At 33.4% G+C, this 23,526-nt stretch overlaps 1 protein-coding gene across 8 annotated transcripts; it reads left to right on the top strand.

Moving 5' to 3' along the window:
* The first annotated feature begins 562 nt into the window (after window positions 1–562).
* Window positions 563–23,309, top strand: LOC123557344 (uncharacterized). Of its 8 annotated transcripts, none has more exons than XM_053543698.1 (5): window positions 563–704; window positions 15,491–15,646; window positions 21,508–21,577; window positions 22,054–22,099; window positions 22,795–23,309. In XM_053543698.1, exons 2-5 carry the CDS (start codon window positions 15,493–15,495, stop codon window positions 23,047–23,049), a joined length of 525 nt encoding a protein of 174 aa, XP_053399673.1. In that variant the 5' UTR covers window positions 563–704; window positions 15,491–15,492; the 3' UTR covers window positions 23,050–23,309. The 8 variants fall into 8 exon arrangements, with proteins under 8 accessions (XP_053399673.1, XP_053399674.1, XP_053399676.1 ...); XM_053543699.1 differs by lacking the exon at window positions 563–704 and adding an exon at window positions 4,831–4,964; XM_053543701.1 differs by lacking the exon at window positions 563–704 and adding an exon at window positions 12,568–12,678.
* The last annotated feature ends 217 nt before the right edge of the window (window positions 23,310–23,526 follow it).

The following is a 23,526-nucleotide window of genomic DNA, read 5'->3' as shown; positions in this document are numbered from 1 at the left end:
GTAATTAGTTTATCACATGCGGACCTCAAAGGTCGTAAAATGTGAGGAAAATTATATAATATATTAATAAACTTTGATAATGTGGCAGTTGAACTCAATACAATCGACACTGTTTATTTTCAAATACAGGTAAATCCAATATTTGCTTTACAATAGATCTATGACGGATTATCTTTGAACACCCCTGGACTTATTGGACTCAACTGCCACATTATCAAAGTTTATTAGTAAGTCGAAGACCAAAACAAAAGCTTCGTCAACCTTCCTGAAATTGATTTTAATTTATTATATACCGTAGTGTTGTATTGCTGCATTTTGAATATTTTCAATTGTCTTTGGAAAATTGTAATTAAAACATAGATAAAAAGCAAGGATTTAAAAAAGTATAAATCACGTCGGACTCGAACCAACGCGACAATGGAAATATAAAAGAATCGCACATGTAAGGCTAACGCGCTACGACTGGTACTAATCTTCTACTTCAAAGAAAGCGTTTCAGTTAGTAGTATAATATAAAAGTGTTTACTTAGATTAATGATAATTATCGATTACCCTCCTGACTTGGACTCGTCCAAATAGTCACTCCGAAGTTATCAGACACGTACTGTACCTGTTTAATGAACTACGTAGTATAAACTACAGATAAATATATATATCACGTGAAACCTATACTTAAAAAGTCGGTTTGTGTTTAACTATAGAAGGTGAGATTTTATAGCATTTTAATCTTTACGTATACGTAAGTGTGCACTTTTATCTGCTATTTAGATAAAACCATATCATAGCTGAATTTATGCGTCTCAAAAGTAATTTAAAAAATTTTTACCCTGTATTTTCTATTTTACAACAGAAAAATAAACGAATCCTGGACGTGAATTCGGTTAACTGATAGTTTTACAGTGCATTTATTTAAAGGCCAATCTTATGTAAAGTGCATTTTTTATGTTATGTTTACATAATTAATACCCACTTCTTGGAAGCGGGCATTTGGAATTTCTATTTTCGTTAGCATTGTTTTGGACTAATGTCTTATCAATTAAAGCAAAAGACATTTTCCACTCTAAAGGTTGTCAATCACATTTGATCAACATTTTATGACATTTTTCATATATTTTCATATATATTCTGTTAGAGATCTATTTAAGTAGCAGAACAGTACATACAGTTAGATCTTTACTGGAAACGTATCTTTAATTACTTTTATGAAATTATATAGTAACCTCCGTTTAATATAAAAGGATTTAAAAAGTGGTTTATTTCTTTTGATATCAATATAATTTCTAGTTTTACATATGCATTGGGATATTTCAATTGACTTAAATGAAAGGCGAGTTTTAAAACAGCGTGTAGCTCCGGATTTAATCTATTATTAAATTTACCTTGTTTGCGCAACCGAGATATAAAAAGGGAGTTAATAATAATTTTATCAACTTGCATTTCTAAAATTATCTTTGGCAAAATATGTACTTGTCAATGCAAATCATTGGCAATTTTAGTATAATAGTGCTTAATATATTTATATTATTCTTTTAGCAGAATATGTTCATTCAATTTATATTCATGCTAAAATAACGTTGGGCAACCAGGATAGGAAAATTAAATTTTGAAAATACTTCCAGTGAAAATCGGGCGTGTATTAAGAACTCGGTAAACATAATACGTGTAAATGATCAGCTGGTTGGGTTTTGAACAAATCCATTAGCTGACCAAAATCTGATACTCAGTATATACATACACAACAGATACATTACATATAAGTATGTGGATAATCATAATTATTGACAAATATCCATGTTTGTTCAGTTTTATAAATTTTGGCAGCAGGGTATATAAGTAATGGCTCATTTAAAAGTGCTCTCTTTTTTGATAAAAATAACCAATCTTCAGAGTTTATCAAATTTATTTAGTTACAACAGATTCATTATAGAGAAAAACGTCGTTATGGCGCCCCGTAGAATGTTGCCATGCCCAACGTCGGCGCGCCCAACGTCGGTATGGGGCGACATTCGGCGGGGCGATGTTTGGCGGGGCGACATTCGGCCAGCGCTACGTTTTGCGGTGGAACGACATTTTTCAGGGCGCCATAACGACGTTCGGCAGGACGTCGTTTGGCGGGGCGACGTTTGAAGGGGCGATATTCGGCGTAGCGACGTTTGGCGGGACGCCATAACGACGTTCGGCGGGACGACATTTGTCGTTGTGTCGCTGCGACAGAACGAAATAACGCAGAAATCCAACGGTATACCTGTAAATATGGTAGTTTCAGTCATATAAGTTTATCTGGAATATAACCCTTTATACAAACAAAATAACAACTGACATAATTTATGGATAATGTGTACTCAATTTCATCCAACCCTATAAATATATTCTGATAGTCACAACAGTTATACATCATCTTGTTCTAATTGTAAGTTGTTATGCAATTAAACAAACAAAAAAAACCTTTCGTGGCATTTTATCACGTAGGGAAATAAACATTGGCATTTATCACGTAGGGAAATAAACACTGTTTACATTGAACAACCTTTGAAATTAACAAATACAATAAAACGATATCATTTAAAGGCCTTTGGCAGCAGTCCCCAAATATATTCATTTAAAAATAAGGTTACCCCTTATAACATTAATATTTTAACTACTGTTATTATAGAGACCGCTTAAGTGCAAGTGCTCCTGGAAATCATTCGGAAGAAATAAATGAAAAGTCACTTACGATATTATAAATACAATATAAACACTGATGGCTGGTCTGCACATTGCGACTTGTTCTACTTTTCGTTGACCTGAACCAAAGGTTCAGCGTGTACAAATTGTCCTGTCAGATCTTGACCGCAAGGGTTATCCATTTTAGAATAATAAAGTCAATGGGCCCATTAGAAACCCTCTTTCGACCTTAACGGTTCGTAATGATAATTATAGGTTATTAGATTTGTATCGAGAAATATGCACGAGTTCTGCAGCGGAAATATTGCGCGACTTTAGGCGCGCAATATTATTCCGCGAAAGAACGAGTCCAAATTTCTTGATGCAAATCTAATAATCTTTTTATTACATACGCATCTACAACTTTTTAAGCCATAGTAAAATTGAAAATATCGTCGCTAAAGAACTTTTAAACGCGACGACATACATGAAACTCACGTCACAAATTACGTCACACACCCGATATGAAATTTGAACGTCAATATGGAAAAATATTGACGTTTCAGGTTCCGTTGGAACTTAACGGAGTTATCGTAAATGAGTATGTAATAATTCGTGAATATTTAATGTTTTCGATGGGGAATATGGCAAAATAGCAGGCACTATTACATACTCGTTTCTATTTCCCATTGAGTTACAACGATACCGGAAACGTCAATATTTTTCTATACACTGACGCCTGAATTTTATATTGGGTGCGTGACGTAAAATGTGTGTCGTTGCATTAATTATTTTATTTAGTTCAGTTTTGTCAATCATATTCAGACTATTGAACGAATTTATGATATTTATATTATATTTATAATACGTGTGGATATGTATGTGATAAAAAGGTTATTATCTATTGCACGACTTAAGTATTTCCACTGCAGAACTTGTACGTATTTCCCGATAGAAAGCTAATAACCTGTAAGTATCTATTCACGGAACAATAGATGTAAATTGAAAAGAAAAGAAAATATAAAAGTTTGACAGTTTACATGGTTAAAGGTGAAGAAGAATCATATCAATGAATATACACATTACTCCCACCTATCACATATATAACATCTATATAACATCTAAGTGTATATAAAAAATTACTTAAAACGAATAAAGAAACAAATGATAATGAAATATTCCGAAGGTCAACAAAGATGCATATTTTTATTAGCGAATTATTCTCCAAATATTTAACAAACCTTGTGAATTTTATCGCGTCGTAAATGGCTTTGTAAATAGTTTATCACATGCGGACCTCGAAGGTCGTAAAATTGTTGAAAATAATACAATATAATTTTTCGAAGACCAGAACAAGCTTTGTTTACTTTCGCACCCGTCAACCTTCCTGAAACTGATTGGTTACATTTCTATAGCATCCTTTCAAAAATATTCGAAACAGGCATAGTTTCTTAATTGTGCCCTGTTTGTAGCTACATACTGATATATACATAGATAACTTTCTTACTTTCACACAGGCTACAAAACCCATAATGACATACAATTTGCATAATACAAGATATAGCAAAACAGTGGCGAACATCATATGCAAAATTTTTAAATTGGAATTTAAAATTCTATTTCGGAGGTCAGAAATAACTATGGAATTCTGTCCTCTGACCTTTATGTAGGGATAACGCATGTTTTTTCGTGTTGTAACATCTGCAGAATCCCGAGGGATTGGTTGGTATCCCGGGCCCATTAGGGCGAGGGTACCAACGTATCCCGAGGGATTCTGCACATGTTATAACACGAAATGAACATGCGCTAACGCTATTCTAGCATAAAACGCGTAAAAACTGATAAATGGATACAATGTCTCTCAACGTCATTAATTTTCCACGAAATGCGCGGGAATGTCTGGGTTGTTTTTTACGTTGACGTCATTTCGTTTTGAATTATCCGTTCTGGGGCCGAATGACGTTTACGCTGTGCCACGGATCGCGCATATATAAAAAAGTGTTATAACAGCACGCGAGCGCGAGAATCTCTCTGTTAACACACGTTTTCTCTCCTGTTAAAAAATCCCCGAAAAGTGACAAGAACAGCAGTTTTATGCTAGAATATATAATTATATATATATAGGTAACCTATTGACCGTTTAACAGTTCAGTGTGGTATAGTGTACTTGTTTATTGAACTGAAACTGTCAGTCTTAATGTTAACTAGGTCAAAATTACGTAGTACTAGTCAGATTTTCAATACTACGGATATAATATCACGTGAAACATATATTCAAAAATTAGTTTGATCAAAAAAATAGTGTTTGACTATAAAAGGTGAGTGTTTATGCCATTCTTAATCTTGTGCACTTGTCATTTTACGTACGTGTGCACTATTATTTGCTGTTAAGATAAAACCATATCTTTTGAAAGAAATGAAAGCGCAAGATTTGTTGTAGATCTATATTTGTCTTTATTATCAAAACTAAACGTGAACTGAATTTATGCGTCTCAAAAGTAATTGATATAAATATTTACCCTTTATTTTCTGCTTTACATTAGAAGTGAAAGCACAGAAATCTTAACGAAACCTGGACGTGAATTCGGTTAATTGATGATTTTACATCAGTGCACTCAGTTCAATTTTTCAGTGAAGGCGTAAAATACATTTATTTTCATGTTATTTTGACATACTTAAAACCCAGATCTTGGAAGCAGGCTTAGGATTCTGTTTTCATTAGCACTGTTTTGGGCTAATGTCTTTTCGAAAGCCATTTTCCATTTCATTTGTTTTATTAGGTATATATGTTGAGCGCAAATAACCAATCTGCGCTATTTACCAAACGCGCAGCGCATATAACAAATTTTTGTACGTTGGTTATATGCGCAACGATTTACCAATCGTTGCGCAGGATAAATTTAACCTGCCCGATTTACCAAATGCGCAGCGCAAATAACAAATGTAACTTTATATATCAGAAATTTGCATTTCATGTTTGATAAATCATGCAGTTGGTCAATTTATTAATAAATATAGATGTCAAATGCTGAATATCTCGGTACTTAAATTAGGTGTCATAAATTTGTTTCTACATCAGTAAATTCACGGCAGTCGGTCACCAGGTTCCAATACCTCCAATCTTATACAAGATGCAATAAAACCCAAACATGCGTGAAGGTGTGATTTGCTCCAGCTTGCACACGTCGTCCCCTGGTATGTTTTAGGCTATCTTTATAATTTTCTACTTCACCCGAGCACACACTTAGCAAAATATCGTTTTTATTATATTAAAATATCTTGAAATTTCCCAAGAATATTCTTTCTGCCAACGGGAGCATATCTCTCAACATGTCTAAGATAAAAGATGAAATAAAAAAGTCACAGAATTAAAAGAAAATTCTTACAGATCTTATCTATATTATTATTATTATTATTATTTAATAGTACAAAATCGATTGAATAAAGAGTAGGCCTTTGATTACAGACTAAAACTATAGAGTTTTTTTACAAATCTAAATGGATCTATAATATTACACCTGTAACTTACGTGGGAGGTCGGTCCTGCGCTAATAGCAAAGTTTGAAATTACACTGTATTTCAGATATATTTCATTCATAAAACATACTATTTATGTAACTTTCAAATGAATACTGTAGAAAAATGAATAGAAAAAGAGTGATTTCTGTCATAACGAGAACGAAATATTACATTTTTTATCCGCGCAAGATGTGTGTCTGCGCTAATAATAAATCTGGAAATTACTCTGATAACTTGAATATCTTTTATAAATCATATTAACTTTTACTTTGATTAACGATTACAGACTAAAACTATAGGGTTTTTTTACAAATCAAAATGGATCTATAATGTTACACCTGTAACTTGCTTGGCAGGTCGGTCCTGCGCTAATAGCAAAGTTTGAAATTACACTGTATTTCAGATATTATATTTCATTCATAAAACATACTATTTATGTAACTTTCAAATGAATACTATAGAAAAATGAATAGAAAAAGAGTGATTTCTGTCATAACGAGAACGAAATATTACATTTTATCTGCGCAAGATGTGTGTCTGCGCTAATAATAAATCTGGAAATTACTCTGATAACTTGAATATCTTTTATAAATCATATTAACTTTTACTTTGATTTACGATTACAGACTAAAGCTATAGGGTTTTTTTTACAAATCAAAATGGATCTATAATGTTACACCTGTAACTTGCGTGGCAGGTCGGTCCTGCGCTAATAGCAAAGTTTGAAATTACACTGTATTTCAGATATATTTCATTCATAAAACATACTATTTATGTAACTTTAAAATGAATACTGTAGAAAAATAAATAAAAAAAGAGCGATTTCTGTCATAACGAGAACGAAATATTACATTTTTTATCTGCGCAAGATGTGTGTCTGCGCTAATAATAAATCTGGAAATTACTCTGATAACTTGAATATCTTTTATAAATCATATTAACTTTTACTTTGATTTACGATTACAGACTAAAACTATAGGGTTTTTTTACAAATCAAAATGGATCTATAATGTTACACCTGTAACTTGCTTGGCAGGTCGGTCCTGCGCTAATAGCAAAGTTTGAAATTACACTGTATTTCAGATATATTTCATTCATAAAACATACTATTTATGTAACTTTAAAATGAATACTGTAGAAAAATAAACAAAAAAAGAGCGATTTCTGTCATAACGAGAACGAAATATTACATTTTTTATCTGCGCAAGATGTGTGTCTGCGCTAATATTAAATCTGGAAATTACTCTGATAACTTGAATATCTTTTATAAATCATATTAACTTTTACCTTGATTTACGATTACAGACTAAAACTATAGGGTTTTTTTTACAAATCAAAATGGATCTATAATGTTACACCTGTAACTTGCGTGGCAGGTCGGTACTGCGCTAATAGCAAAGTTTGAAATTACACTGTATTTCAGATATATTTCATTCATAAAACATACTATTTATGTAACTTTCAAATGAATACTGTAGAAAAATGAATAGAATAAGAGTGATTTCTGTCATAACGGGAACGAAATATTACATTTTTTATCTGCGCAAGATGTGTGTCTGCGCTAATAATAAATCTGGAAATTACTCTGATAACCTGAATGTTTCTCATAAACTATGTTAACTTAAACTCTTGCGCAGATAACAAATGTAATATTTCGTTTTCGTTATGACGAAAATCCCTTTTCTTTCTAATTATTTTCTGCTCTGAAAACATTTTTTAAGAAGTTACATATTTAAATGGTATCTTTTAGAATTGAAATATGTGTGAAATATCGACGTCATTTCAGGATTTGCTATTAGCGCAGGACCGACATCCCGCGCAGGATACAGATGTAACAAAATATTCATTTGGCAAAAGCTACAATTTCAGCCTGTAATCACAAAACAATGATAAAGTTAGCATGGTTTATGAAAGATATCATAGTTATCAGGATTATTTCCAGATTTTTTATTAGCGCAGGGCAAACACATCTTGCACAGATAACAAATGTAATATTTCGTTCTCGTTATGATGGAAATCACGCTTCTTTCTATTTTTTTTTCTACTCCGAAAACGTTTTTATGAAGTTACATAAATAGCATCTTTTAGAATTGAAATATGTTTGAAATATCAACGTCAGTTCAGAAATTGCTATTAGCACAGGAACAACATCCCGCGCAGGCTACGGATGAAACATTATATTCAGATTTTCAAAAGCTTAATTTTTAGATTGTAATCGAAAAACGAAGTAAAAGTTAAAATGGTTTATAAAAGATATTCAAGTTATTGGAGATTTTTCAGACTTCTATTAGCGCAGGACACACATCTTGCACACCTACAAAATTTCGTTCACATTTTGAGGAATTTTATTAGTTATTCATTCTATTTATCTCACTATAAAACATTAAACAATTATATAAGTATAAAAGATCTGTAAGTTCGTCTTTTAATTCTGCTTATTTTTGTTTTATTTTTAATCTTGGCCATGTCAAGAGATATGCTCACGTCGGTAAAAAGAATTGCGCTTTTTCAATATGATAAAAAGAAAAGCGATATGGTGAAATGTGGTAAGTGTGTGGCAATTCAGTCTGTTATGTAAGTCTCCTTTATGTTCTATATTCGGTATAAAATGACTGCGTGTGATCGAATGAAGTAAAATACTTTAGTTATAAAAAGAATAGAGAGGACGATGTGGCTATCCGAAGGAAATCACACCTTCACGCATGTTTGAGTTTTATTGCATATTGTATCAGAGTGTAGGACAAAATCCCCTGCGGACAAAACCCCCTTCGCTCATTTTTGCATAGGCGGACAAAACCCCCTTCATGTTTTTTACAAGGAGGACAAAAACCCCTTCGCTTAATTTTACAAGGAGGACAAAACCCCCTTCGCGTTTTTTACAGGGAGGACAAAACCCCCTTCATCCTAGAATCAAAAGGACAAATTATATGATAATAATTATGTAACTAATCAAAATATCTAAGAGTTATTTAACAAATTACTTAATAGTTTGATGAGAAAAACATACAATTAACAAATTATCAGGTCAATTAATTAAGAGATATTCAACACTTTTTTCAACAAACTAAAATAATTGTATATGTATAGTCTGATCAATTTCAAAGTTATTATGGAACCAACTAAAATAATTGTATATTATAGAATAATTAAATCAATTATCATTATTATAAATATTAATTATTTATGTTCAATTATGTTCAAGACATCTCTTTTTGTTTGCCCTTTTGATTCCTTATAAAAAAAATAAACAAAGGGGGTTGTCCTTGTAGAAAAATGCGAAGGGGGTTTTGTCCTCCTTGTAAAAAATGCGAAGGGGTTTTTGTCCTCCTTGTAAAATTAAGCGAAGGGGTTTTTGTCCTCCTTGTAAAAAACATGAAGGGGGTTTTGTCCGCCTATGCAAAAATGAGCGAAGGGGGTTTTGTCCGCAGGGGATTTTGTCCGGATCCCATTGTATCATATTGCAGGTGACCGACTCCCATGAATTTAATGATGTTGAAATAAATTTATGACACATTTTTAAAACCAAGATTTGCAATATCAGTCTGTAATTGTTAAACAATGTAAAAGTTAGCATGGTTTATGGCAGATATGCATATTATCAGAGTAATTTCCAGATTTTCTATTAGCGCAGGATCGACATCCCGCACAGGCTACGGCGTTTAAAAGTTAAAAAAAGTATAAAAATAAATAAAAAAAATACTTGTGTTATTAAATATACTTGGGATATTTTGTATCATTTTAACGTTTTTTTAACACCTATGACAAATGACTCTTAATACCGTCGTCAACAGAAATTTATAGGCCATAAACTACCAGGGACGTGAGAATCTCATTGAAATTACCGCATAAATACGCTCATTTACTTTTAAAAATGTTTTTCTTTTTCTTTACAAATTCACACCTTTACGCGTGCCTGATCACCGTCAGTTTTACAATTTTATGTAGGCCTACAAGTCTAACACTCTAATGATATTCAATTTTATCGGGAGATATCATCCATATGTTAAAAGCGCAGACTCATTTACCAAACGCGCAAGACAGTTGCCCTGCGCATATAAGAAATATATAAGGTTGCCCGATTTACAAATCGTTGCGCAGATAACAAATTGGTTATTTGCGCTGCGCGATTTACCAAATGCGCAGATTGGCTATACGCGCGTAACATATACAGTCACAACGGCTACATTACATATCAGTGTGTGGTTAATCTTTACTTTTTATCTGTTATACTTGTAAATATATACGGGTACAGTAATTAGTCTGCGGTGGTAAGTGTCTTAATATGAGCCGTGCCATGGGAAAACCAACATAGTGGGTATGCGACCAGCATGGATCCAGACCAGCCTGCGCATCCGCGCAGTCTGGTCAGGATCCATGCTGTTCGCTAATAGTTTCTCCAATTCCAATAGGCTTTAAAAGCGAACAGCATGGAGCCTGACCAGACTGCGCGGATGCGCAGGCTGGTCTGGATCCATGCTGGTCGCATACCCACTATGTTGGTTTTCTCATGGCAGGGCTCATATATATTTTAATGTATTTCAGTAGTATACGTTAACTTTCTATTTTAAATAGTTTTTTTTTTACTGAAAAAGATATTGTCAATAATGTGAATTTATTTTAAGTCTCTTGTTATTTCTGTAAACACAATGACCATTTGCATAATATCGATGCTATTATGTATATGCTTTTTATGTTTAAGGAATGAGACTCCAATAAACAATATGTATATGTATAATAAAATAATCATAATTATTGACAAATACCCACATTTGTTCAGTTTTATAAAATTTGTTATAGGGTTTATATGTAATTGCATAATTGACGGGTCATGCAAAAGTGCTCTCATTTTGATAAAATAACCACATTTCAGAGCTAATCAAATTTATTTAGATACAACAGGTTCATTAGATAGAAACAACAATACTAAGCGGCATGGCAACATAAAATATGTTCCTTATATTAGAAATAAAGTATATTGATTCTGTTTGAAGGGTCGTTTTGATAACATCAGCTCTAAGCACATTTTGTCTTCTTGCTCTCATCAGTAGTAATATATACCAAAATGTTCGTAAAGAAATTGGCATACATGGTGGCGATCTGAAAAATCCAAGATGGCGTCCAAGATGGCCGCCACAAAAGTAATGATGACTACAATGTTTAAACACACCATCATGTCTACATTTTCATATAAATTTTAATTATTTTTCTGTTTAATGTTTTACTATTATATGTCAGATTTTATGAGTATATATTTAACATAAAATTGCCTAAAATCATTATGAAGACGAAAGGTCAAAAGGTCAAAAGGTCAAATAATCATACAACTCAAATATCGGACAGATAAAAGTATATATTTAGCATATGATTTCGGGACAATTTTCAGATTTCAAAAGTATTTATGCAAAAACATGTTCTTAAGTTCATTCTCGGTGAACAGTACTCATGGTACCGTGAATGCTACTAAGTGAGCAGTACTCACAGTACCGTGAATACTACTAACAGTTATGCATCATCTTGTTTTAATAGTAAATTGTTATGTAATTAAACAAAAAAACCTTTCGAAGTTTCATGGCATTTTATCACGTAGGGAAATAAACATTGGCATTTATCACGTAGGGAAATAAACACTGTTTACATTGAACAACCTTTGAAATTAACAAATCTGGGCCGAATAATACAACAAAACGATATAAAGGCCTAGATCTTGGCAGTGGACAGCAGTCCCCAAACATATTCATCTAAAAATAAGGTTACCCCTTATAACTTTTGATATTGAAAACATTGATATTTTAACTACTGTTATTATAGAGACCGCTAAAGTGCAAGTGCTCCTGGAAATCATTCGGAAGAATTAATTCCGGAGTTCAAAAATAGATGAGTATTTTGCGCACCAATAAAACGGTTGGTTTTTAATATAAAACTCTACAGGCGGGTTTTTTTTTTATTTTGAACCCGCAAGTATTGTTCCTGTAAATTTTTTGTCCTGGTCTTTGAGTAAATTTTCATATTTCCTGTCGTCTAACGTCGAACTCTGCGTTCTCTTTTTCCTATGAAAAGTGTCGTAGTTTTAGGTGAAGGTTTTCTGTCCTTAAAGTAGAGCAAGACGTATCCATATGAATAAATGTAATTTGGTTCAATATACAGTTTCATCTTAACCAGCTTTGAAGGTCGATTTGTTAAAATTACTTTGAAAAGACAACACGTACATTGTGAATGCGCCGATGAAGCGTATAATGAACTGTGGTGATAATGCAATAATATGAAAAACGTAAATATATGTTTTGGCAAGATAGTGAAGATTTGTGTAGATAAGAGAATTCAATAATAGATAGATTTAGATAGATTTATTTCGATAATTGAGCAAACATAACATAGTTACAATACATGCATAAATAATAATAGATTTTAAAAAGATTTTTGACTTTGACAGAAGACGAGGATAGGCCCTACATGTTTGATACAGAAAGACAGCCGAGAAGTAGGTGTAAACTGGAATAATTATTACAGTACTCGGTTAGCAGATATATTTTTTCAGCAAGAAAAGAATATTTTCAAAAGATAAATTTCCTTTAAATTTATAGTCAGCTTCTCAAAATGGAATATGCATTTTAATCTTTTTTTGTAAACGAATACAATGTAGTAATATTTGTGCACCATAACATGTGTATTTGGAATTAAACATTACATTTAGTTGACCAACAAATGTACCAAGCATGGCGTTGAATATCTGCATTTTCGTGATTGATTTGCATGAATAAAACACTCCAAAACCTGTGGAAGACCTGTCAATCAGAGGGTGTGAAATCTTCATCTGGTATTAAAATTGTGTTTCGGGAACATGCTTATTTCACGGAATTTTATTATTGTACGTTATTGCCATCCATGCTATAGCAAAAATGCTTAAAATGCTTAGAAATGTCAGTGATACTAGATATTGTGCGTTATTGACTGTCCTGCTAAATAAGAAATGTCAGTTATACTAGATATTGTGCGTTTGTTACATTTTAATACGACAGTCCAAAGTATAAGACAAATTTGGTTTGAATTAGTATATTAACGATATCCGATATAAAACTGGTGCATTTTCATTCCAGAGTTTCATGTTACGCGAAATTATGACATAATCTCTGTGGTTTGAAATCGGAATGTAAAGTGTCATACGATACAAAACACGGGCGTAATTTATCTAAGCGAGACGGCAAATATTAGACTTTGTTATGTGTCCGCACCAGTTATCAGTCAGGTCAAGGGCTAATTTGTCCATGTTACTAGATCGTAATTTCAATCTCAGCCATAGGTAGCTATAATGAACAATATATTATATCAAACTTAGTTTAACACATTTAAAATCGGCTCCTTACTTCATTGAATTGTGTTATCCTGAAAGTAGAACATTTTATTTTTATGCCTGTCTATTGAATAGAACGTAAACAACAAAATAATAAAGGAATATTTGTGGTAGTTGTGGTCGAAATTGAAGACAACAGGTTAGTCAGTGTAGTTTAGCAATATCAGTATATAATTCATATATTTGAAAGAAAAGTATTATGTGTGGATCATAATTAAAAACATGAAACTAATTTACGAAATGTTTAAATATTTTACCACGTCTTTCTAGGAAGAAAAGCATATGTTTAGTTTGTCAAGTTCTATTTACTTTAAAATTGAATTTAAATCTTAATCTAGTGAACATTTCAGCTATGCGCATGTTCAAATGGGGGTTGTAATCGCACATCTAAACTTTTATTTCATTGCTTTTTAAATGGTATAAAAGCATTTAAAAAAAGAAAACATTTACAACATAAATGAAGGAAATACCATTAATCCAATGTAATAAAAGACACTCAAAGAAAGAAGGGTATATTATTAGGGAATCGATCCTACCGATTTTCGTCGGGATCGATCCCTCTACGGTAACATGCGATATACCGATATACCGAATGAGATATATACTGTCGAATTAAAAAAATATGTGTCCTTCCGGCACGTGCACAGAGCGTCTGACTTCGGATTTTTTTGGAAAAATACGCTTTTTCCTTGTGCCTAATAAGCGTCCACATAACTTGTCCAAACCGCAACGTCTTGCACATCAGTACAAATATGGGCAGTGTTGTTTTTATTCAAAATATACCTTTAAATTGATAGGGAATCGATCCCTCTACGGTAACATACGATATACCGAATGAGATATTTACTATCGAATTAAAAAAAAAGTATCATTAGACAGTTCTTTTCAAATCTTATGGGATGAGTTGAAGTCGAATCGATTCCCGATTGAGGCAGTGTCTTTTTTGCATATTAAAACTGGACATTCAGTCCTTGTGCTTTTATATAATCATTAATTATCATCATTATCGTTTAACACTTTGAATCTCTTCGTTCATTTTAATATTTACTTTGGATGTGTGTTGAACTTTGACATACCAACTAGGCCGGGTGGTTTTGGTATGTGTAATATTTTTTCATGTTTAGTGTAGTTTTAATTCACCTGATATTATTTGATAGGGCTAAGACATATACGCTTTTAAAACAATGTAGTAATTTTGGTAACAGTGTGAGCTATACATAGACACATTATTAAGCATAACATACCATATCAAACATTCTGCTATGCTCATGAAAGTATTTCAATATATATAAAAACACAACAACGTACTAAAAAATATATGTAAAAACACTAACTTAACACTGTACACATTATGGTAAAATGTAATCTTTTCGTATCTTCAATCTTGTATCATGTTGTAACATAGCATGATGTAGTATTGAGGGGACATGTAAAACTTATTTTATCTTTCACTTCATCTCGTGGCCATGAAATTCAATGTCCGAAATCATAAAAATGCTTTGTTTTCTTGTTTTTTTTGTTTGTTTGTTTTTTCAATTTATCTCGTGGCAACGAGTTACTGTTTGTTTTTGTTGTTCAAAGTTATATCATGTACACAAGATAAAATTATCATTTCACATATCGCCTTTCAAAGTATTACGGCTGCTAAAAGCTACATTTTCTAAAGGAAAAAAGTAAAGCTGTTGTTTCGTTAAATTAGATAGGGTTTGAAACTTGTTTATTATAAATGGAATTTATTTGACATTGTTAGTACTAACGGTTATAAAATGTCAGGTAAGAGTTTAAAATAAGCTGAACGCTTGTTTACACAAACCGGTTGTAATTTAGTGTTTACACTAATTTATAGTAAATATAAATAGAATCAGTTAGTAGATATTCGTGTAGATTTACAATGCAACCCTTGCTAATTTTAGAAAAAGTGCTAGCTGTTTTCTTTAAATGTGTATTAAGACCCTATATTTCACTTTCATGTTTCAGACATGGGTACACCTCCTAGGGACAAAAATCAAATGCCTGGGTATATGGTGGTGTGGTTCTACGTTACAGCCGTCATTTGTACGATAGATGCTAGTTTTATAGTGTTCAGACCACGAACCTTGCCCGGTGGAGACCTCAGCAAATTCTTCAGTTTTTGTAAGTGCACTGTTGCAATAGACACAAAACCGAAAGGGCACAAGGCGTAAGGTGCATGAGCTTTTAATGGCCTCGACTATATTTGAGACTAAGGTACCGAAGACTATGTACCCATTAATCCTTTATAGTCCAAGAATAAAATATATTGAAATATATTTAGTTCGATATAAGATTATTATAGTATGGTCGAGCTGGTCGAGATATAAGATTATTATAGTATGGTAGAGCTGGTCGAGTTGACTGAATCACTTGCCCTTTTATAGGATGTCCATTCTGGTCACGAGGTGGTCATTCAGCAGGCTTGCGTGGTTCTACAATTTTGTTTACGCATTTCTGAGATAATAAAAGTGTCCGGATGTGTACCGTAAGGCTTAGGTTTTTCTCTATCATTTAAACTGGAATCTCTCAATAGATCCTGAATTCAGAATTGTGTCGGCATGACAAAATGTTTGGGGTTTTAGACGCATCGACACACTTCAGGTAATATGGCGACTTTCCATATTTTAAAAGTGGAGGTAGATTACACGAGCCTCTCCAAAATATATTTCAGGTTCGAGCGGGCTCTTGGTATAACCTAAGACCTCCGCGAGACAGCTTAATGGCTCTCTAATATAGCGACACGAACCTAGAAAGGTGAGGATCAAGTGAATCGATAAGCTACCTATAATACCACAGTCACACATACAGCGCGGATAGCTACGTTTAGCTACGGATAGAAACGTAGTATCGATCCGTACCTGAGCCGTACGGATTGGTACGGATTGATACGGGTTACCACTTTAAGGTACGGCTCAGGTACGGATCGATACGGATCGGTACGGATTACTACGTTTCTATCTGTGGCTAGACGTAGCTGTCCGCGCCGCATGTGTGACTGGGGTATTAATGACTCGACCAAGAAGACGCGCCCTGTGTCCACCTCTCACCCATGCGTCACACATAAATAAACGAAATGTCAATTAAAATGCAAGTCGAGTAATGCCTAAAGGTAAATTAAGTAGCTTTACTTTTTAAAAGTACACTTTAAAATAAGTAGGTTAGAACTTGTCATGTGATACACATTTTATATAAGTTCAGACAGTAGTTAAACAAAGTAGAGCAAGGTTTAACCATTTCACAAACTAAAATTAACTGAACATTGACTCATATTTTAGGGAAACGAAACTGTTTTATTTTTACTCCGTATTTGTTTACTGTTTTCTCATGTTCTCGTGTTAGATATAAAAATATTTGAAAAAAGTAAACGCTTTTAGAGAAAGCATCTTTATTATATAGACATTTTAAAGACGGTTAATTGGGCAACTTAATTGAAATAACATAGAGATTTGCTATCATTCTCCTGTATAAGTATTAAAACATCTGAACAGCAAATCGAAGATTGAAACATGGTCTCTAGAGTTAGATAGCACATGCTTGTCTACAAAGAACCCTTAGGCATTACTCGACTTGCATTTTAATTGATATTTCTTTTTGTGTGTGCTGCCTGGGTGAGGGGTGGAGGCAGGGCGCGTCTACGTGGTCAAGTCGTTAAGGTAGCTTACATCGATTCACTTGACCCTCAGCTCTGCATGGTCACTACTGCATGACTCTATGGCTTTGTTTGGGGTGCTCTGTGCTTCCGGGAAACCTACTCTTACCTTTTATCTTTCGGAATGACAGTGTGGATTTATGTACAGATAGTCTTTTATAGACAGAGGTGCGAAATCAGTTTGGAAATATAACTTTTGAAGATGTGTTGCTATACACAAAACATTTTTTTCTCTGGCCCGAAGAAGTGCACTCTGTGACTGCAACATTTTTTCTGGGGTTCAAAGGGTTGATGATATTTTTAAAAAAACTACCCCATTTCAAAAATATTGTCAATCTACAGTATTTTCCATGCAACAAAATTTAAATATAGTAACCCGTGTACTATTACATTTATGATGGCCGTCGTTTCAATCTCGGTGAAGCCGATTGTTTTCACGTGGAAATTCCTCGATTCAAATCTATGATAATGCTGTATAAATAAGGTAAATGTTATTTGTTATGCAAAAAAAAACAAGCTATGAGCAAAAGCTTTATTAGTTTTATCAGTAAAAGGATAAATGTTCTGGGTTAATTTGGAATCGATATGAATAATAAGACAATTGTTCTTCAAATGCTGATCAACTGCATGAAGGGCCATTTCTTTCAGACACTTTATGAAAAAATGAAAAATACTTTTTTTTAACTACAAAATGACTACTTACAGACAGAACAGAAGCGACAATTTAAAAAAAAGATGTATAGCATAAATGATGAGAAAACATGAATGCTGTTGCTGTTAATGTTGATAATGATTAAGATGTTGATGATAATAATTATACTTAGTCTGATAAATTATAAATCCAAGTGCAAGTAAGAAAAGTTTTCAATGAAACGCATGTACCTTGACCCACATTTTCGACCGATATTTTAATCTTCGTATCTAAAAGGTTATCTTTGCAAAAACCTCCCACTATTGGTAGAGGACGATATGTACTTATCACGGTCCAAGGCGTACAGTTGTACGTATTTTCAAGGTCTTACTATAGTGTTACAGTATCGGTACAGTGTTTGAAATATTTTTTCCTAATGTTTTGTTGAGGATACATGCTACTATTTATTCACCTTGTAGATGATAATTTGCACGTGCAGTATATATTGGAGCATTGCGACAGTTTTTGTTTAAGTTAAATATGTTACACATATCAATACAATACAATACAATACAAATAACACTTATATAGCGCAAAATATGCATAGAATAAGCTTCTAATGCGCTTTACAAAGTCTGATCATATGTACATCAATCAAAGTGATAATTTAAATGTAATCAAACTTTGAGAATAAATGTGTCTTAAGACAACGTCTAAATTCATCTTCCTCTCTAATTCGTTTAAGGTTGTTAGATAGCTCATTCCACCATTTTGGTCCTTTCACCGCAAATGATCTATCTGCTAATCAAGTTCTTGTTCTGGGCACTGACAGAAGTGATGATTTATTTTTTTATCTTAAACCCTATCCACATATCCACACTGAACAGTTTTAATCATGTTCTGCAGATAAATTGGGGCAGTTCCCACAACACATGTAAAAACAAGCACAATAACTTTAAACATAGTTCTTTCTCGCACAGGATGCCAGTGTAAAACTTTGAGAACCGGTGTAATATGTTCATAATACTGAGTTTACATTACTATTCTTGCCGCATGATTTTGTACTTTCTGCAATCTATCTAATTGATATTCTGGAATGGGCGTAAACAGGCCATTACAAAAATCTAGATGTGAATGTATTAATCCATGTACCAAAATTTCTGTATTTTTCTTTGTTAAATAGCCTCTTATACCATTCAGTTGTTTCAACTGGTAACGGGCAATTTTGCATTTATTTCTAATGTGACGGTCACAGTTTAAGTCATTTTCAGTCAGAACACCAAAATCTCTTACATGATAAATACATTTTACCAGAACTCCACCAACCTCAACTGATGAGATATTTAGCTTTGAAAGTTGATTTTTGGTTCCATAGACTATAACTTCTGTTTTGGAACTGTTCATTTTCAATTTGTGATTTTTCATTCAGATTATAACATCCTGAAACCACTCATTTAGATTATTTAATGTGGAGCTTTCACTGTCAACATCTCCAGCATAGAACCTTATAGCAAAGGTGTTTGAAGCTCTATCAATGAAATATATGTGCAGGTTAGATCTCTTGAAGAGATCGTAGATCTCTGAAAGAGATCCTGTACTATTTCATAGTATATTAGGTGGGTGGGTTATGGTAATGCATATATTTATTGATAGAGCTTCAAGCGCCTGTGCTTATAGCAAGCTTGTGATCATCTGCATATCCATACAATTGAACATGGTAATTACGCACTGCCTTGTTTAGTGCAGCAATATACATTGTAAAAATAACTGGACCAGCGCAGGACCCCTGATGAACCCCAAACTGAAGATTGCCTACTCTGGAAAATTTATGATTCACTACAACCTGCATTGTTCTCTGACATAGGTATGATTCAACCCAGCTCAAAGGTGTACCCTTTAGTCCAAAAGCATTCTGTAAAATCCTACGTACAACTGGAATGTCCACTGTGTCAAAAGTTGTACTTAGGTCTGTTAAGACAACAAGGGTAACTTGTTTATTGTCAATGGCATTTAACAAGTCTCCATGCATCTTTATTAATGCTGTTTCAACTCCATGGTTTTTGCGATAAGCGGCTTTGATATAGTGGAAGAAGGCTGTTGTTTTCCACATGATCAATAATTTGATTCAGTGCTCCTTTCTCCAGTATTTTAGATAGAAATGATAGATTTGAAACTGGCCTATAGTTTTTCATTTCAAGATCTAAGCCCTTCTTTTTCAGCAATGGTCCGATCACAGCACTCTTCCATGACTGAGGAAATAAACCACTGCCAAATGAACGATTTATTATTTCAGTGATAACAGCTGAAAATGACTGGATATGCTCTTTCAAAATACATGTAGGGATTACATCTAATTCACAAGTAGATTTTAAACCCTGTATAAGTTTCAAGACATCACGTTCTGTCAAGAGCTGAAAATGATCAGGATTTTTATGTTCTGGTTCATTTACTGGACTTGTTGAACATTAACATCATCACACTCATCTAACTCATTTCTCAATTTTTGTATTTTTTTGGAGAAAAAATTTAAAAAAAACATTGGCAAGTTCACTATCATCTTTACAATCTGGTAGAGGATTTTCCTGAGTGCGACCAAGAAGCTCAGAAGTTACTTTATATACCTGCTTTACATCCCCGCCCATGTCATTTATTTTCTTTTGATAGTACTTATCTTTTGGCTTTACTTACAGCTACAAAGTATTTCTGTCTCACATTCTTAAAAACTGATTTGGACAGATCTGTTTTATAATTTCTGTAAATTCTTTCTATGCATCAGACTTTTAAGATACCAAGAATACCATGGAACCTTTGCTCTGCAAATGATGCACTTTTCTTTCAGAGGTGCATGCTTTTCTACTATGTTTGTGGTGGTTCTGTTAAAGTCATTTACTAAGCTATCAACATCATTTGAATCATTCACTAAGTTTTTAAGTTCTGATAAATCCTCCGCTAGGTTTCGAACTAGATTTACTATATCAAAACTAACAGGAAAACAGAAAGTTTCAAAATCGACAAAAATTCAACTTTTTATTCAACTTTAATTCACAATTTGCAAAAACTTTGTAAATTTATTTATTGGAATGTGAACGGTATTAAATTTATGAAACAAAAGTATACAATTTCTGTACTTCTTTTCTGACTCAAAATGTCTGTTTTATTGGGGTTTCTCAAGGATACTGACACAATATAGAATAAACGTACTAGAAATAATTGTCATGTTCAATGAAAAAAAAACTGTTCAAGGGAGGTAAAGATTAACAGTCACAACACACATTCTGTCACATCAGTTGCTGGTCTTGACTAGTAGACACAAAGATCCTTCAGTTACATATTCTCCCTTCAGTTACATATTCCCCCTTCAGTTACACATTCAGTTCAACGGAAAATAAAGGAAATTCTTGTTAACGTTTGACAATTATACATTTGATCAGCATATCACATTCGCGTAATGATGTATTCGTTTCATCTGTAGATTGATACTGCGCAAAAAATCAAGATGACATGACAAGACAGACGAATTTAAACCCCTAGCTCTTACATTTTGGTCAAGCTCGTATTCAACTCGGGTATCATTGAATTTTACAGTTTTTCCTACAATTTCTTAGCCAATCCAAAACCACTGTTCAAAACATCATCCGACCGTTTGCTATTTTTCTTTACTTAACAGATTATCTGACCGTTTACTTTTTCTTTACTTCACAGACCAGTATTACATTTACACGGACCAGAGGTACAATGACGTCGGAGATTCTTACGTTTTTACACAAAGTTTGTAAGTACCGAGATTTCTTAAATCTAGTTCGAAAATAACATATTTATATTTCATTTTTGTACAAGCTTTATTTGGGGCGGGGCGTGTGTTCTCCGTGACTATTTGATAAACGACATTGTGTCTGAAATCATTAGTCCTCCACCTCTGATTCATGTGGGGAAGTTGGCAGTTACTTGCGGAGAACAGGTTTGTACTGGTACAGAATCCAGGAACACTGGTTAGGTTAACTGCCCGCCGTTACATAACTGAAATACTGAAAAAATGGCGTTAAACCCAAAACAAACAAACAAACAAGCTTTATTTGCCTCTAAAGATGTGGATTGATATCTACTTTTTTATTTTTTTTTATTTTTGGTCATTTTAGGTAAGACCTGCAACAATTCTAGCACAGAAAAATTACTAAATTTCCATTAAAAACACCATGTGTAATAATTTCAGAATAAGTCTATTAAAACTCTCTCTTTTTTTAATTACAGAATGAATTATGTCGAAGTCGTCCTCAATATCATCACCCTTATATGTGTAAGTATGACTTTTCATTTAATAAGTACACCGTGCAGGTACGGTGTCATGTATATAAATATGGTGTTTATGGTGAAGGTGTTTGAAGATGTTGTTGTGGAAGAAATGTTCACCTTCATGCAACAAACTTTTGAAGAAAAAAAAAACGTTATTATGAAAATGACTGTCAAATAAATTATGGTTCACAAAATTTCCACGCCACAAAATTTTCAATGAATGGGGAAGCGGGAAGAGCAGGATCTATTGCTCTGGCAAGCTCTAGGAGATCACCAAAATGTAAGCACTATATTACTTTAAATGCTTGAATAAGTCAGAATAATGTATCGTTCAAATTTCATCATAGGAATAACCACGAGAAGGCCGTGAAATGAATCAATGGGCCATACATGTACGAGTACGAGTCATTCGTACTAAATTGCTAAGTTTTGGCTGATGAATATTCAAATACATATGTGCATGTTTATCAATGAAATTATATCCTCTTGCATCAGAGTAAAGAATGGTTCATGTACAACCGTCCTTATAATAGAATGACCGATTTTGACTTTTTCTGCCGTGAGAAGACTTTGTAGGTAACTTTTCTCTTTCAATATGTAGAATGCATGCCAATTGAAAGTAATCATTAATTCAATGTATGAGAACGTCGATGAAGAGGCAAACACCAATGTTTAAAATGTCTGTTTTCTTTTATATAGCACTACAGAAAGATGAAAGACACAAGACTCCTTGCCTTTACCGTATCTGTGATGACATTTTGGAAAACGGTGCTTTATATTCTTATGTTCTATGAACTTGCGGGCGGCAAAGATTACAGAGTCGGGAATTCACTTGTGGAGGAAATATTTATTGTTTTATTTCCAAACGGAGTATGGATTGTTTTACCATTGATATGTATGGTGGATTTATGGAGAGGATTTCTAAAGACAGAGACAAAAACAAAACTGAGATAGGTTTTATGTCATTAGGAATTAAACGAAGGATGTGTTTTCACGGTCCATCGGCTTTGACTTGTATTTCAATTATAATTGTTTTAAATGGAGGTCTGCTAAGTCAACATTATACACTGCTTTGTTTCACACAGATAATCCTATTCAAAGACTAATGCAACCTGGAATTGATTTTGAAAATAGTTCATTATCTTACGATATACGGACGTGGTCTGTCCGTATCACTTTCACTGTCCTTGCAGATTAAAGGGATTTGTCTTGAATCTACTACTGCGTAATAATATTAACTATTTAGCTTGTTAGTGACCATCCACGGAAATATATTGGGTCAGTATGATAAATGGGGGGGGGGGGGGGGTTTGCGTTGGCCGAATCCCCTTATTATCATACTGATCCTACATATTTCCGTGGAGGGTCACTAACAAACCCTATAGTTGATTTGTTTTATCAGCCTTGAACGGCATGAAAATCTGTTGACCC

The sequence above is a fragment of the Mercenaria mercenaria genome, chromosome 5, assembly GCF_021730395.1.
Source record: "Mercenaria mercenaria strain notata chromosome 5, MADL_Memer_1, whole genome shotgun sequence".
Taxonomy (NCBI): domain Eukaryota; kingdom Metazoa; phylum Mollusca; class Bivalvia; order Venerida; family Veneridae; genus Mercenaria; species Mercenaria mercenaria.
The sequence above is the reverse complement of the archived record's forward strand: the minus strand, read 5'-3'. Positions and strand labels throughout refer to the sequence as shown.

Bases quoted from the DNA above. Each gene is read 5' to 3' on its own strand.
- LOC123557344 (XM_053543695.1), top strand. From the start codon at position 12,916: ATGAATAAAACACTCCAAAACCTGTGGAAGACCTGTCAATCAGAGGGT. The intron at 12,980-15,490 runs GTATTAAAATTG...TTCATGTTTCAG, and splicing joins GGGTGTGAAATCTTCATCTG to ACATGGGTACACCTCCTAGG. The intron at 22,100-22,794 runs GTAAGTATGACT...TCTTTTATATAG, and splicing joins ATATCATCACCCTTATATGT to CACTACAGAAAGATGAAAGA.